Source organism: Podarcis bocagei (assembly GCF_964188305.1).
Source record: "Podarcis bocagei genome assembly, chromosome: 10".
Classification (NCBI taxonomy): Eukaryota; Metazoa; Chordata; class Lepidosauria; order Squamata; family Lacertidae; genus Podarcis; species Podarcis bocagei.
In genome coordinates this window covers 60,375,919-60,388,795 of record NC_138135.1, presented here as the reverse complement: position 1 = coordinate 60,388,795, position 12,877 = coordinate 60,375,919, and the positions used below count along the sequence as shown (strand labels likewise).

Here is a 12,877-nt window from a genome sequence, read left to right as displayed (position 1 = left end):
TTGGCTGAGGGAGCCGGCGTTTGTCCACAGACAGCTTCTGGGTCATGTGGCCAGCATGACTAAGCTGCTTCTGGCGAACCAGAGCAGCGCACGGAAACGCCGCTTACCTTCCCGCCAGAGTGGTACCTATTTATTTACTTGCACTTTTGACGTGCTTTTGAATTGCTAGGTTGGCAGGACCAGGGACTGAGCAACGGGAGCTCACCCTGTTGCGGGGATTCGAACCGCCGACCTTCTGATCGACAAGTCCTAGGCTTTGTGGTTTAACCCGCAGCGCCACCCGCGTCCCTTTTAATATCTTAGTATTATTTTAATTGTAAAACTGAAATTTTAATAAAAATTATAATATACATATACATACATATATGTATATGTATATGTATATGTATATAATTATATATATATATAGAAAGCATGGACCCAACAATCAGGTTTTCCCCCTTGACCTGCTCTTTTCCCAGGGAAAACCCACTCTTTAGCTCTATATCAGAACAAACAGCAATCCGCAGAAAATCAGATTGCTTTGGCTGAGTGCTAAAGAGTGGTTTTCCTCAGGGGGAACCAGCAGGACAAAAGTGTGGATATATGGCCCTACTTTTCATAGGCGGCTCCATACGCAGTACACCTTCAAAGCACATTCCTCCCCTCAAAGAATCCTGGGAACTGTAGTTTAAGGGTGCTGGGAATTGTAGCTCTGTGTGGTGAACTACAGCTCCCAGGGTTCCTTGGGGTGGGCTGTGTGTTTCGAATGCGCTTTAATGGTATAGTAGGCAAAAAACAGTGGCCTGCCCTAAGTTCAGATACCTTTCTGGTATACAGCTATAGCCCTGTAGTGACCCTTCATTTGAATCATTTTTATTTTTGCATTAAACAGAAATTAACCTCAAATATATCTCACTGGTTCTTTTAAAATGTTGATTAATTGTGGTCCATAGGCCCTCGATACCTAATTAATAAGGTGCCTTTTCCTAGTGTTAGAAAGTCAGAGTCCATGAATGACTTTTATGTATCCTGATATCTTACAGAGACAGAGCTGATTTAAAAACGGATCCTAGTTTTTCATCAGCAGGGGAAAATTTATTACTGTCAGGACATTTTTGGAACTGTTAAAACCAGGTCTTGCCCTGTCACCCTGTTGGAGTGTTTGGTTGGCAGAGTTATGCGGTCTTGAATAAGTCATATGCTGCAAGTTACAGGGCAATCTGTTTGAAATTTAGACACCAGAAATATTTGTTTGCACATCCAATTAGGCTAATTGTGTCTTCTGCGGTGGATGCCTGCAGTTCCCTTAGTACCATATTCATATTGTTTCGTCTCATTAAGTAGTTTAATTTAATTATTTTCCACTCCACTCTTGGCTGCATTCTGTGCCTAGCCATTTAAAAGTTTTCCCAATTAAACAAACACTCACCATGCCATGGGCATTTCCCCCCTGAAGGTATTGGCCTAAGCCTTGGAATGGCAATGGTTTTGTTTAAATTTGTTTCATTTATCTCTAATCTAGCAACCTACCAAATATTTAGGGGTGCATTTGAACATCTCTTAAGTTATCATAACCAAATTTGCACGATTTGCAGCTTGTGGAGTGGCATGTATCTGGTGTGGAGGGGCGATGTAGGGGTGGCAGCGGCGCAGTGTGGGTACAAAACAGCAGGAGCACCACATTGCCTCCAGCTCCCCACACCTCCTGCTCTCACTTAGGTAAGTGGCAGTGACGTGCTGTATACCAGGAGATAAGTGGAAGCCAGGAGATAAGTGGTGCCATGGGCATAGCCAAGAGGGGAGGCAGGGAGAGGCAGTGTCGTCGTCCCCCCCCCATAGATCATGTAAAACAATAGAAATACTTAACTGACCAATCACATAGGCTTGTCCACCCCCAACTTCGTTGGACTGGTCATGTTCTGCGGATGCCTGATTATCGTCTTCCAAAGCAACTTCTCTATTCCAAACTTTAAAAATGGAAAGCGTAATGCCGGTGGTCCACAAAAGAGGTTTAAAGACTCTTTCAAGGCAAATATTTAAAAATGTAGTATAAACACCAGCAACTGGGAAACACTGGCCTACGAGCGCTCCAATTGGAGAACAGCCTTTACCAAAGGTGTTGTGGGCTTTGAAGATGCTCAAACTCAGGACGAAAGGGAGAAACGTGCTAAGAGGAAGGCACGCTTGGCAAACCCTCACCGTGATCAACTCCCATGCAGAAACCTATGTCCCCACTGTGGAAGGACGTGTGGACCCCGAATTGGCTTCCAGAGTCACTTATGGACTCACTGTTAAAACCATTTTCATGGAAGCAAATCTTACTTGGCTAGGAGTGATCACCAAAGAGGAGGAGGCCCCCAACAAAAATCCTGACTATGCAAGATGAGCGCGCAACCCCAGAGTCGTCCATGACTGGACCTAAGGGTCAGGGGTACCTTTACCTACCTAGGGATGTGGGTGGTGCTGCAGTCTAAACCACAGAGCCTAGGGCTTGCCGATCGGAAGGTTGGCAGTTCGAATCCCCGCGATGGGGTAAGCTCCCGTTGTTCAGTCCCAGCTCCTGCCCACCTAGCAGTTCGGAAGCACGTCAAAGTGCAAGTAGATAAATAGGTACCGCTCCGGCGGGAAGGTAATCGGTGTTTCCGTGTGCTGCTCTGGTTCGCCAGAAGCGGCTTAGTCATGCTGGCCACATGGCCTGGAAGCTGTCTGCGGACAAACGCTGGCTCCCTCGGCCTATAGAGCGAGATCAGCACACAACCCCAGAGTCATCTGTGACTGGGCCTAAGGGTCAGGCGTACCTTTATCTACCTTTATGCCTGTGACTGGTACCCTGCACAAGTGGTTCCTGAGAACAAGGAGCAAGTTTTCATCTATGTTTGAATCTGCCATTTTGAATCAAGGTTACGGATTGAACCTTTTGAACTTGCACTGATTTCAAAATGGATATTGTGGTTTCTAAGAATTCCTGAGGTAGGAGGCGGCTGTTCGCCAATGTTTCTCAAATGAGAGACCATTCTGCAAAATGACCCATAAGCCCATGGCAATGGAATGTAAGGACCTCCCATCTTAACACTTGAAGAGAATCTTTGGGTGCTGACCATGGATGGTAAATCCCAAGCATGGACATTGCCATTCAAATGTTGTGCATGTACCACGTCATGTGATTTTGTGGGGTGGGGCTTATCTGCCCTGTCCCCCCCCATGGACGTAGCCAGGATTTATGTCAGGGGGTGGGCTTTATGGGGGGGCAGAACCTCAGTTAAGTATTTTTATTGATTTACTTGATTTATGGTGGCAGGCTGCCCCCCTGGCTAATATCTTATTCAATTTGGCACCCCTGTAACCAAGAGTGCATTTTTGTGATAGGACCATCAGCTCAATTCTGGCACTGGAATGCTTTAATTTAATGTTCTTTAATTCTAGGGGTTCTTTCCAGCCACTTTTTTTTTGTACCTGGAGATTCTAGTGAAACAAAGAAACCTCTGCAATCTTAAAACCCAGAGATGTATTTTAAATAAAACCACACATTCTACTCATGTAAAAACACGTTGATTCCCAGACCGTCTGTGGGCCAGATTGAGAAAGTGATTGGGCCACATCCGGCCCACGGACCTTCGGTTGCCTACCCCTGTGCTAGACCACTGTTAAGGTACACTGTAACTGGCAACAACTTTCCAGGGTTTCAGGCAGGGATTTTCTACAGCCTTACCTAGAGAGACCAGAGTCTGAACCTGGGGCTTTCTACATGCTAAGGGAGCTAACTTGAATAAAATATTGAGGGAGGGGGCAGGTAAGCCACGTCCTGCATAATCGATCACAAGATACAGCGCACACACTCCATTTGAATGGTAATGGCTGCTGCTGCTGTTATTCCCTGCCCATTTGGCTGGATTTACCCAGTCACTTTTCGGGGGGGGGGTAGCCCTCTTAAATATTTTATTTGGGGGGCTAAAGGGGCCTTGGTCCCTAGGAGTTGGCTTCTATGCTACATGCAAAGCATGTACTCTGGTCCAGTGTGACGGTAAATGCGGAACTCACATGTCCCAAGCTTGCACTTCATTGCCTTTGGGTTTCACATTTCTCGCCCCCCCTCCATTTTACATTTGTCTCCTTCCCTTCCCTTTTTTACATGCATACACCAGATCTGTCAGAAAGGGGGCTGTGGGCCTAAGACTCCCACACGCCCGGATTTTCCCGGACATTGGAGAAATTTCAAAGGCGGAATTGACCGGGGGGGGGGGGATTCTGAAAGCTGTTGCTTTGTCCTGGATCTTAGGCAAGTCACTCGAAAAACTGAGCGTTTTTGTAAAAAATAAAAATACCTCAACAACTTTGGGTTTGTCTAAAAAAAAAGTTAAGCAACTTTCAGGTTTCCCTAAGAAAATTTCAACAATTTCGCTGGTTTCCTTTAAAAAAGTTTTGGGGGCTTCCTAAAAAAAAAAAAAAAGGCTCAATCGTGGGGTCTTCCTGAAAAACCCCCTCAATCTTGGGGAATTCCTTAAAAAAGTTCAATCTTGGGGTCTTCTTAAAATCTTCTTTTAAAAAAGTTCAACAACTTTCGGGGTCTCCTGGCTTTTCGAGTGCTGCTCGTTGGTGCCTTGGGAAACCCTCCTCCAGCGCGGGATCCTCGCGTGCTCTCGCCTAGTGACGCAGCTCCGGGTGGCCTCTGCGACTGGCGGAAGGGGAAGGTTGCTCCCACGAGGTCGCGCCCGATTGGCTGGCGGCGGGGGAGGCGGCCCGACTCCCCTCGCAATGTTGCAAACCGCGCGCCTTTGATGGGCAGCTGGCCGCTTGTTGCGCAAGGCCAGGCAGGCGGAGCTCGCCGGGGACAGGCAGCGGGGCGCCCACCTTTCCCACGCGTGGATCCGAAAGGTAAGCGAGCAAAGTGGTGCGCGCTCTTGGAGAGGGCAGCCTGCCTTCCTGCCTATCCGCGACGGGGAAAAAAGCCTGAGCTTCGCCGCTCCTAGGTGCTGAAGGAGGAGATCATATATATATTTGCAACGGAGGCCTAGGAGCCTCAGGGAATCCCAGCGCCCACGTTGCTGCTGGAGATGCTGAAGCGGCGAGATATAGAGATCCAGGCGCCTGGAATCGCTTGCCTTAGGCCTCACGGGGAAAACCGAGGTGCCGACTTGCATTGCACAACCTCTAGTGTGAAGCTGCGTTGCGTTTTTTTAGTGGAGCTTTTTTCCATTTCTGGCAATGCGTAATTGGAGAGCGTCGCGCACTCTTGCCTTTCACATTTGAGCAAGCCTTTAAGTTTCTTTTTGTAATGATTTTTATTAGTTTTCAAAACTAAACTAAGCTTTTAAAGTTTCTAGCTCTCAGTGTGGGAGCCCAAAGAATTCTTCTTCCCAACGGATTAGGCAGAGACCCCTTTAAAAGAGAGAGAGAGCGCTGCTCCTCTGATTACTCGGCCATATGGGTGCTTTCGTGGGCCAAAGAAACCGGCTTGTGTGCTTCCTGCGCGTCTCCCCATCTCTCCTTTTACCTGAGGCTTCATGCACCTGATGAAGTAGACTTTCCTAGCATCCTGGAGTTGGAAGGGACCATAGGGTCATCTATTCCAACCCCCTGCATTGCAGGAATCTTGTGCCCAACGTGGGGCTGGAACCCACAACCCTGAGATTAACCCGCGTGCTCTAGCAACCGAGCTATCCCACAGAAGTTTATATATATATATATATTTAAGGTAGTTTTAAAGTTGCCACAAGCCTGTGTTGTTGGTTTTTTTGCTGCGAGAAACTTAAAAGGGTTCTGGACATTTTAAATGTCTTCCCTTTTCATTTTATAGGCTGATGGGCAATGAATGCGGTGAGCAACTGACTCTTCTCCACCCCCTTTTGTCTCCCTCCCTGCATTTCCTCAAATCTGGAGACTTGAGGAATTTTTAGCCTGAGGGAAAGGTGGCTGTTTCTTTCAAGAGGAGTGGTTAGGTTGGCCTTTTGATGCCAAAAAGGGCAGGGCGTCTTTAAAGCAATGGTTCTTAAAGGGTGTGGCAGGAGAGGACGGCAAGTGTGTGTGTGTGTGGGTGGGGGGAGATTCGAGGACAATCAAAGAAACATTTAAACACGTCAGTGTAGTATGGTATCAAACAAACTTTTAGTATAGTATCATAGTATAGTATCAAAATATTTTTGATAGTATAGTATAATTTTTTAATTTTTTTGCAGAATATGGATAATTATTTTTTCAAATTGAGAGCAAGATCAATGAACTAGGACAATCCTAGTTGTGTTTGTTACCAATAAAAATAATAATTGGTGTGCTGCGAACAAATTTTTATTCTGAAAGTATGGCCCAGAGGAAAAAAAGTTTGAGAACCACTGCTTTAAAAACCAAAAATATGTTAGCATTTCAAGGCTCCCTGTCTTTAAAGAGTCTACAAGGTGCTAGTCTTCAAGGAACCCCAATACTCTTTATTGTTCGCCTTTCTACCTTGCTTCTCTAGTGACGATGTTCATAGGCCCTGGCAAATGTACAGCCTTTGCAACTAGAGACAGATAAATTTAACAACCTTTTTGCATTGCCCATAGAAAGGCATAAAATCTCATGCTGTTGATATCAGTGGTAATTGGCTTCCACTTATTGGAATATGTAAGGAACTTTAAGCTCAGAAATGTGAATGGTTTTACTGAGAGCTTGGTTGTCCTGGTAGCAGTCTTGCATTTGTTTGGAATATATTTAAAAGGCAGTGAGTGTGTTTTTCTTTTTTGCCTTAAGCCAAGGCAAAGTTGGACCCACAGAGCTCTCCTGACTTCAAGGGAATAGTGTTTGCAATGGCATCAGTGAGGAGGGAAGAGGGTTGGGAGTGGTGAACTTTTCCACTCTCTTAGTCATCAAATAGCAACTACTGTTTGTCCTAATGACTGGTGAATCCTACAACCGAGACCAAATAGTTGTGAATGTGTGTATTGAACCATTGTTGCTGATAACTGTAATAGTAAAGATGTTAAAGCTACAAATATAACAAATTGTTCTCTGTGTTATCCAGTCTGATATATTGTGGCACTAAGATCAACAGTTCCCAGTCTGCCTTGCGAATGTTGTCAGGCTATGATGAGATGGGCAGTAGATCATATTTGGAATCAAACCACTTTCTGCTCAATACTGGAGCCACAATCTATTGAAATTTTACAATGCCTGCTGGGTAATTTTACTGTGTTGATATGTATCAATAACCACATGCACTTTGAAAATTGAAAGTTGTCATTCTCCCTTCAATCTTACATGAATTTGGTGTGTAAAACAGCGGGAGTGATGTCGGTTGCAGTTTCAGATTTGTAATGTTTGGGTTTTTGCTTCCTGTGGAATAGCGCTTGTTTCAAAGGAAACCACCAAGGTTACTAAAGGGGTAACTCAAACTTCAGTCCTAGGCACACTTACCTGTGAATAAGCCTTACTGAACTGAATGAGATTTACTTCCAAGTAGAAGTAAGCGCTGCAAAACAATTTTGGGACTGCAGTATGGATATCTTCAGGGCTGCGTCAAAATTCTTCTTTTTTTAATGTAAAGAGAAGGCCAGGATTTCATATTGCATTTGACAATGTAAGAAAATGTACATGGTGCTGGTCATGTTTAAGAATGGAGGTATAATTATTTAAATAAAACCAATAAATGGACAAATGTTGGACAAATGTTGGCGGTTATAGGTTGGCCACTGCCAACCTTTCACACTGCGTATCGTTCTTCTTTCCACTTAGTGTGAGAACCATGAATCTATTCTTGCATCCATAGTTTTGGAATTAAATGTCAGAAGGGACTACCTGATGATTTTGGCCAAGTTTTTCTCATTCATTCTGCACTGGTTACACTGTTTAGAATTCTTGGATTCCTTGACTGAATTTGAGATACAAATGTTACTTTTGACTGTTACCAGATTGCTTCCCTTGTAACAATTTTCAGTTCATGTTCTCACTTGTAAGACAACATTCAAGGTTTTTCCCCCTCTGAAAAAGTTTGAAACGTTTGCACAGTTAATTGGCAATATGCAGTTATGACTTCTGCATTGCACCTTGTGTTAAAAACCAACTAGTTTTACAGCAGATTTCTAAGGAGACCAGGCATTTTCTTTGTTGGGGGCAGGAGATGGACGGACACGCAATGGCTGTTTCTGACCAGCTTTATGTTGCATCTCCTTACTACTTTGTCTTTGCTTGCTGTTAGGTTTTTAATCATGCTTCGAGCATTCAAACGCACAGGTGGTAGGTTTGAGAGCCATCTTTCAAGGTGGCAGCATTATCATAAATCTGTCCTGGCAATCAGAAGAGAGGATGTCAATGCCTGGGAAAGAAGAGCCCCGTTAGCCCCACGGCACGTCAAACTTTTAACCAACCTGGGCTACAAAGTTCTGGTGCAACCGTCCAATCGAAGGTCCATCCATGAAAAAGTAAGTGCCGACATTTTTGTTGTTGACCACGAGGGTAGGAGCGGCGTACAGTTTGTTTCTTGTGCACGTCTAATCACAATTATTGGGCCCTTGATGTTACAATGCCCATAGTGGTTTTATGGGTGCTGATGAAGCCTCTTGACAGTGATTGCCCGAACTGCTCTGATGTCACAGAGGGACTGAGCAAGTCACAAAGTTTGCTGCTGCTGTTTGAGCTGCCTTGTTTTCTGGAGTGGGGCAGAGCAGGATCCAGAAGGCCCTAGAAGAGGAGAGGTTGAAAAAGCAAACACAGGGGACTTGGTAAAGAGGTGGTAGGCACCAGGCAAGTTTGTAGAACTGGGTAGCACCTAGGAAAAGAGGGCTGGAAGGAGGAGTGTGTGAATGAATGACAGGAGGAGATGGTGCAGCGAGGAAGGAGCTACAGATGAATGAGTGGACGATGGAAGAGTTGGAAGCAGCAGAGGGGATGGAGGTTGACAATAGTGGTGACTTCAGTGAGGGGTCCAGGCCCCACTCAGCAGAATGGGCAAATCCCCAACAGGGCCAGCACCCCCCAATTTAAAGTAAATGAAGTAAAACGGCACCTGAACTCCTCCCATAATAAGTCCATCAAGCTGAGAGTCTAAAATTGCTTTAACAGCCCCACTGAGATCACATAAAGATTTATGGAATCAATATTGTGGTGGCCTGTGGCTTTAAACAATTAAGGTTCATTCGTATATGAACCCACAAGCCACATCCTTGGCTGAAAGCCTCCCCTCTATCTCATATGAAAATAGCAATCCTTGTGTACTGCCATTTTGCTCTGGCACCGAGTGTGTGGTTTCATTTAGAAATGGCAGGTGAGAACGATACCCCTCATAAGTGGGGAAGGAATCTCTTCTCCCCCACCCACAGGAGTGGATAGCCAGTATAGAAATAAGGCTCACCTTCTGGAATAGCATCTACTGAACTATCTCGATATTTTCTGCCTTTGTTCAGTTTGGCTCGAGACGTCAGTTCCTCTTCAATGCTTTGTTTGCAGGACTATGTTAAAGCTGGCGGTATTATACAGGAAGACATTTCGGAGGCCTGCCTGATTGTGGGTGTGAAGAGGCCGCCGGAGGATAAGCTAATTCCCAACAAGAACTATGCATTCTTCTCTCATACTATTAAAGCTCAGGAGGCAAATATGCCCTTGTTGGATGAGATCCTGAGCAAGGTAATATTTCAATTACTGAGGTCTGCTAACTATTATTATAATACAGTGGTGCCTCGCAAGACAAAATTAATTCATTCCGCGAGTTTTTTCGTCTTGCGGTTTTTTCGTCTTGTGAAGCACGGTGTCGGAAAAGTTTTGGAAAAGCTTCAAAAATCACCAAAGTCTTCAAAAATCTCAAAAAAGGCTACCACACTATGAATTGCTCCTCGAAGTCAAGTCGCAACTGTATTAACGGTTTTAAGAAAAAGGAAACAAACTTGCAAGACGTTTCCGTCTTGCGAAGCAAGCCCATAGGGGAAAATCGTCTTGCGAAGCAACTCAAAAAACCAAAAACCCTTTCGTTTTGCGAGTTTTCCGTCTTGCGAGGCATTCGTCTTGCGAGGTACCACTGTATGGTGAAATGGTGAGTTCACCAGAGTGAGAGGATTTGCGAAGTGCAATATTGGGTTTCCTTGATGCAGCAATGAATTGATGGCAGTGTGTTTTAGTAGCATAAAAGGCAAAACAAACATTAGTGTTGTAACTCACTCTATATGAGACTGTCCTTGAGACTGACCCAGAAACTCCAGCGGGTGCAGAATGCCGCGGCAAGACTCCTTACAGGGTCCTCGCCGTGGGATCACATTCACCCGGTGCTATACCAGCTGCACTGGCTCCCGGTGGAGTACAGGATCAAGTTTAAGGTGCTGGTTTTAACCTTTAAAGCCCTATACGGCCTAGGACCCTCGTACCTACAGGACCACCTCTCCTGGTATGTCCCATGGAGGACCTTACGGTCTTCAAATAAGAACATCTTGGAGGTCCCGGGCCACAGGGAGGTTAGGCTGGCCTCAAGCAGAGCCAGGGCTTTTTCGGCCGTGGCCCCAATCTGGTGGAATGCTCTGTCACAAGAGACTAGGGCCCTGCAGGACTTGACATCTTTCTGCCAAGGCACAGTCTGACCCCCTCCTTCTGTAATCCTCATAGAACTCTAGCCCAATGGTTGCCATTAATTTGATTCTGAATTGATTTTAGAATGTATTTCAATTAATTGACTGTGATTTTATGTAAACGGTGTTATTTTTACTGTTAGCCACTCTGAGCCCGGCTTCGGCTGGGGAGGGTGGGATATAAATAAAATTTTAACAGGGAGAAATGTAAAGTATTGCACTTGGGGGAAAAAAACTGAGAGGCACAAATACAAGATGGGTGACACCTGGCTTGAGAGCAGTACATGTGAAAAGGATCTAGGAGTCTTGGTTGACCACAAACTTGACATGAGCCAACAGTGTGACACGGCAGCTAAAAAAGCCAATGCAATTCTGGGCTGCATCAATAGGAGTATAGCATCTAGATCAAGGGAAGTAATAGTGCCACTGTATTCTGCTCTGGTCAGACCTCACCTGGAGTACTGTGTCCAGTTCTGGGCACCACAGTTCAAGAAGGACACTGACAAACTGGAACGTGTCCAGAGGAGGGCAACCAAAATGGTCAAAGGCCTGGAAACGATGCCTTATGAGGAACGGCTAAGGGAGCTGGGCATGTTTAGCCTGGAGAAGAGGGGGTTAAGGGGTGATATGATAGCCATGTTCAAATATATAAAAGGATGTCACATAGAGGAGGGAGAAAGGTTGTTTTCTGCTGCTCCAGAGAAGCGGACACGGAGCAATGGATCCAAACTACAAGAAAGAAGATTCCACCTAAACATTAGGAAGAACTTCCTGACAGTAAGAGCTGTTCGACAGTGGAATTTGCTGCCAAGGAGTGTGGTGGAGTCTCCTCCTTTGGAGGTCTTTAAGCAGAGGCTTGACAACCATATGTCAGGAGTGCTCTGATGGTGTTTCCTGCTTGGCAGGGGGTTGGACTCGATGGCCCTTGTGGTCTCTTCCAACTCTATGATTCTATGAAAATTTTATTAGTATTATTATTAGTGAACTCAGAGTAGACCCATTGAAATAAATGCACTCAAGGCACATTTTCCCTGGTCTAACCCCCTACTGAGATGAATGGAAGTGGTTGGAAGGCTTATCTTTGCCTCTTTTTATTTAGAAATCCCATTTATCTCATAGGAGAAGTTCTCAAAGCATTGCTCTCTAAAAGAATCGAAGCGACTTCCTTTACATGCATCTTTCTATAAATGGCAGGGGCTGCTGTGATTTGATTTTAATTTTTAGTGTACTCAGGTGAGTGGAGCCTGAGAACAAATGTATACGGTGTGTTGTACTTGCAGAACATTCGACTGATAGATTACGAGAAAATGGTGGATCACAGAGGAGTGCGAGTTGTAGCCTTCGGAAAGTGGGCTGGCGTTGCAGGTATCTAAAGAAAATTAATATTGTGTTTTGGCCATTTTCAACCAGAAGGAACTCCATGTCTTTGCACCTGCTAGCTTTTATTTAATTTGCTCATTCACTATAAAAGCATTAACACACTGCTTAATGTTATATTTAAAAAATCTCTATAAACAGTAATTAGTGAGCATGGGATCGGGGAGGAGGGATGCTTCTGCTATGCCACCTTCTAGATTTTTGCATTTTATTTTATTTTATTTTTTATTTTTTTATTTATACTTTGCAGGTTTATACATTTCACAAATTTTACAATCCTTTTGACATTTCAAAACTTTACTTCCTTCCCTCTCTTTCTGTAGTTCTTTAAGTAATTATTATTATTATTATTATTATTATTATTATTATTATTATTATTATTATTATTATTATTATTATTATTTTATTAATACCCCGCCCATCTAGCTGGGCTTCCCCAGCCTCTCTGGGCGGCTTCCAACAAAATATTAAAATACAGTAATAAATCAAACATTAAAAGCTTCCCTAAACAGGGCTGCCTTCAGATGTCTTCTAAAATATATCTGCATATCCAAATTAACTTAATTTGCTCATTTATTCATCTTCTTTAAATATATGTTCTTATGAAACTGCAGGTTATTACAATAATCCTGCCAATGTTCTTATCTGTTTACAATTTATCTGTAAATATTCAATGAACCATTTCCACTCTTTTATAAAAAGTTATCTTAAGTTTTTGTATCCATTCTTCCTTTGCTGGGACTTCTGCTTCTTTCCATTTTGGGGTGAGTAATGTTATTGCCGCTGTAGTAGCATAGATGAATAAGTTTCTGTACAGTTTCGGTAGTTCTGTCTCTATAATTCCCAAAAGGAAAGCTTCTGGTGGTTGTTTTTTACACAGGTTATTTTATTTTTTTATTTTTTTAAATTTTTTATTGGTTTTACAACATTTTTTAAACAATACAAACAAATAAAAAGACAAACAAACATGTATAATTTCATAACCTTTTTTCTATAAC

General features: G+C 43.8%; 1 protein-coding gene across 3 annotated transcripts in view; it reads left to right on the top strand.

Annotated features, from left to right (window-relative positions):
• Positions 1 to 4,707: 4,707 nt before the first annotated feature.
• The window catches only part of AASS (aminoadipate-semialdehyde synthase), a 48,538-nt gene continuing 40,368 nt past the window's right edge, over positions 4,708 to 12,877 (top strand). The window contains exons 1-4 of one of the 3 annotated variants that reach the window (XM_081211514.1): positions 4,708 to 4,854; positions 8,150 to 8,372; positions 9,397 to 9,573; positions 11,783 to 11,867. In XM_081211514.1, coding sequence (XP_081067640.1) covers positions 8,160 to 8,372; positions 9,397 to 9,573; positions 11,783 to 11,867 — 475 coding nt within the window. In that variant the 5' untranslated portion in view covers positions 4,708 to 4,854; positions 8,150 to 8,159. Of the gene's footprint in view, positions 4,855 to 5,842; positions 8,373 to 9,396; positions 9,574 to 11,782; positions 11,868 to 12,877 lie in introns of those variants that run through there. The other 2 variants (XM_081211515.1, XM_081211513.1) reach the window with 2 other exon arrangements.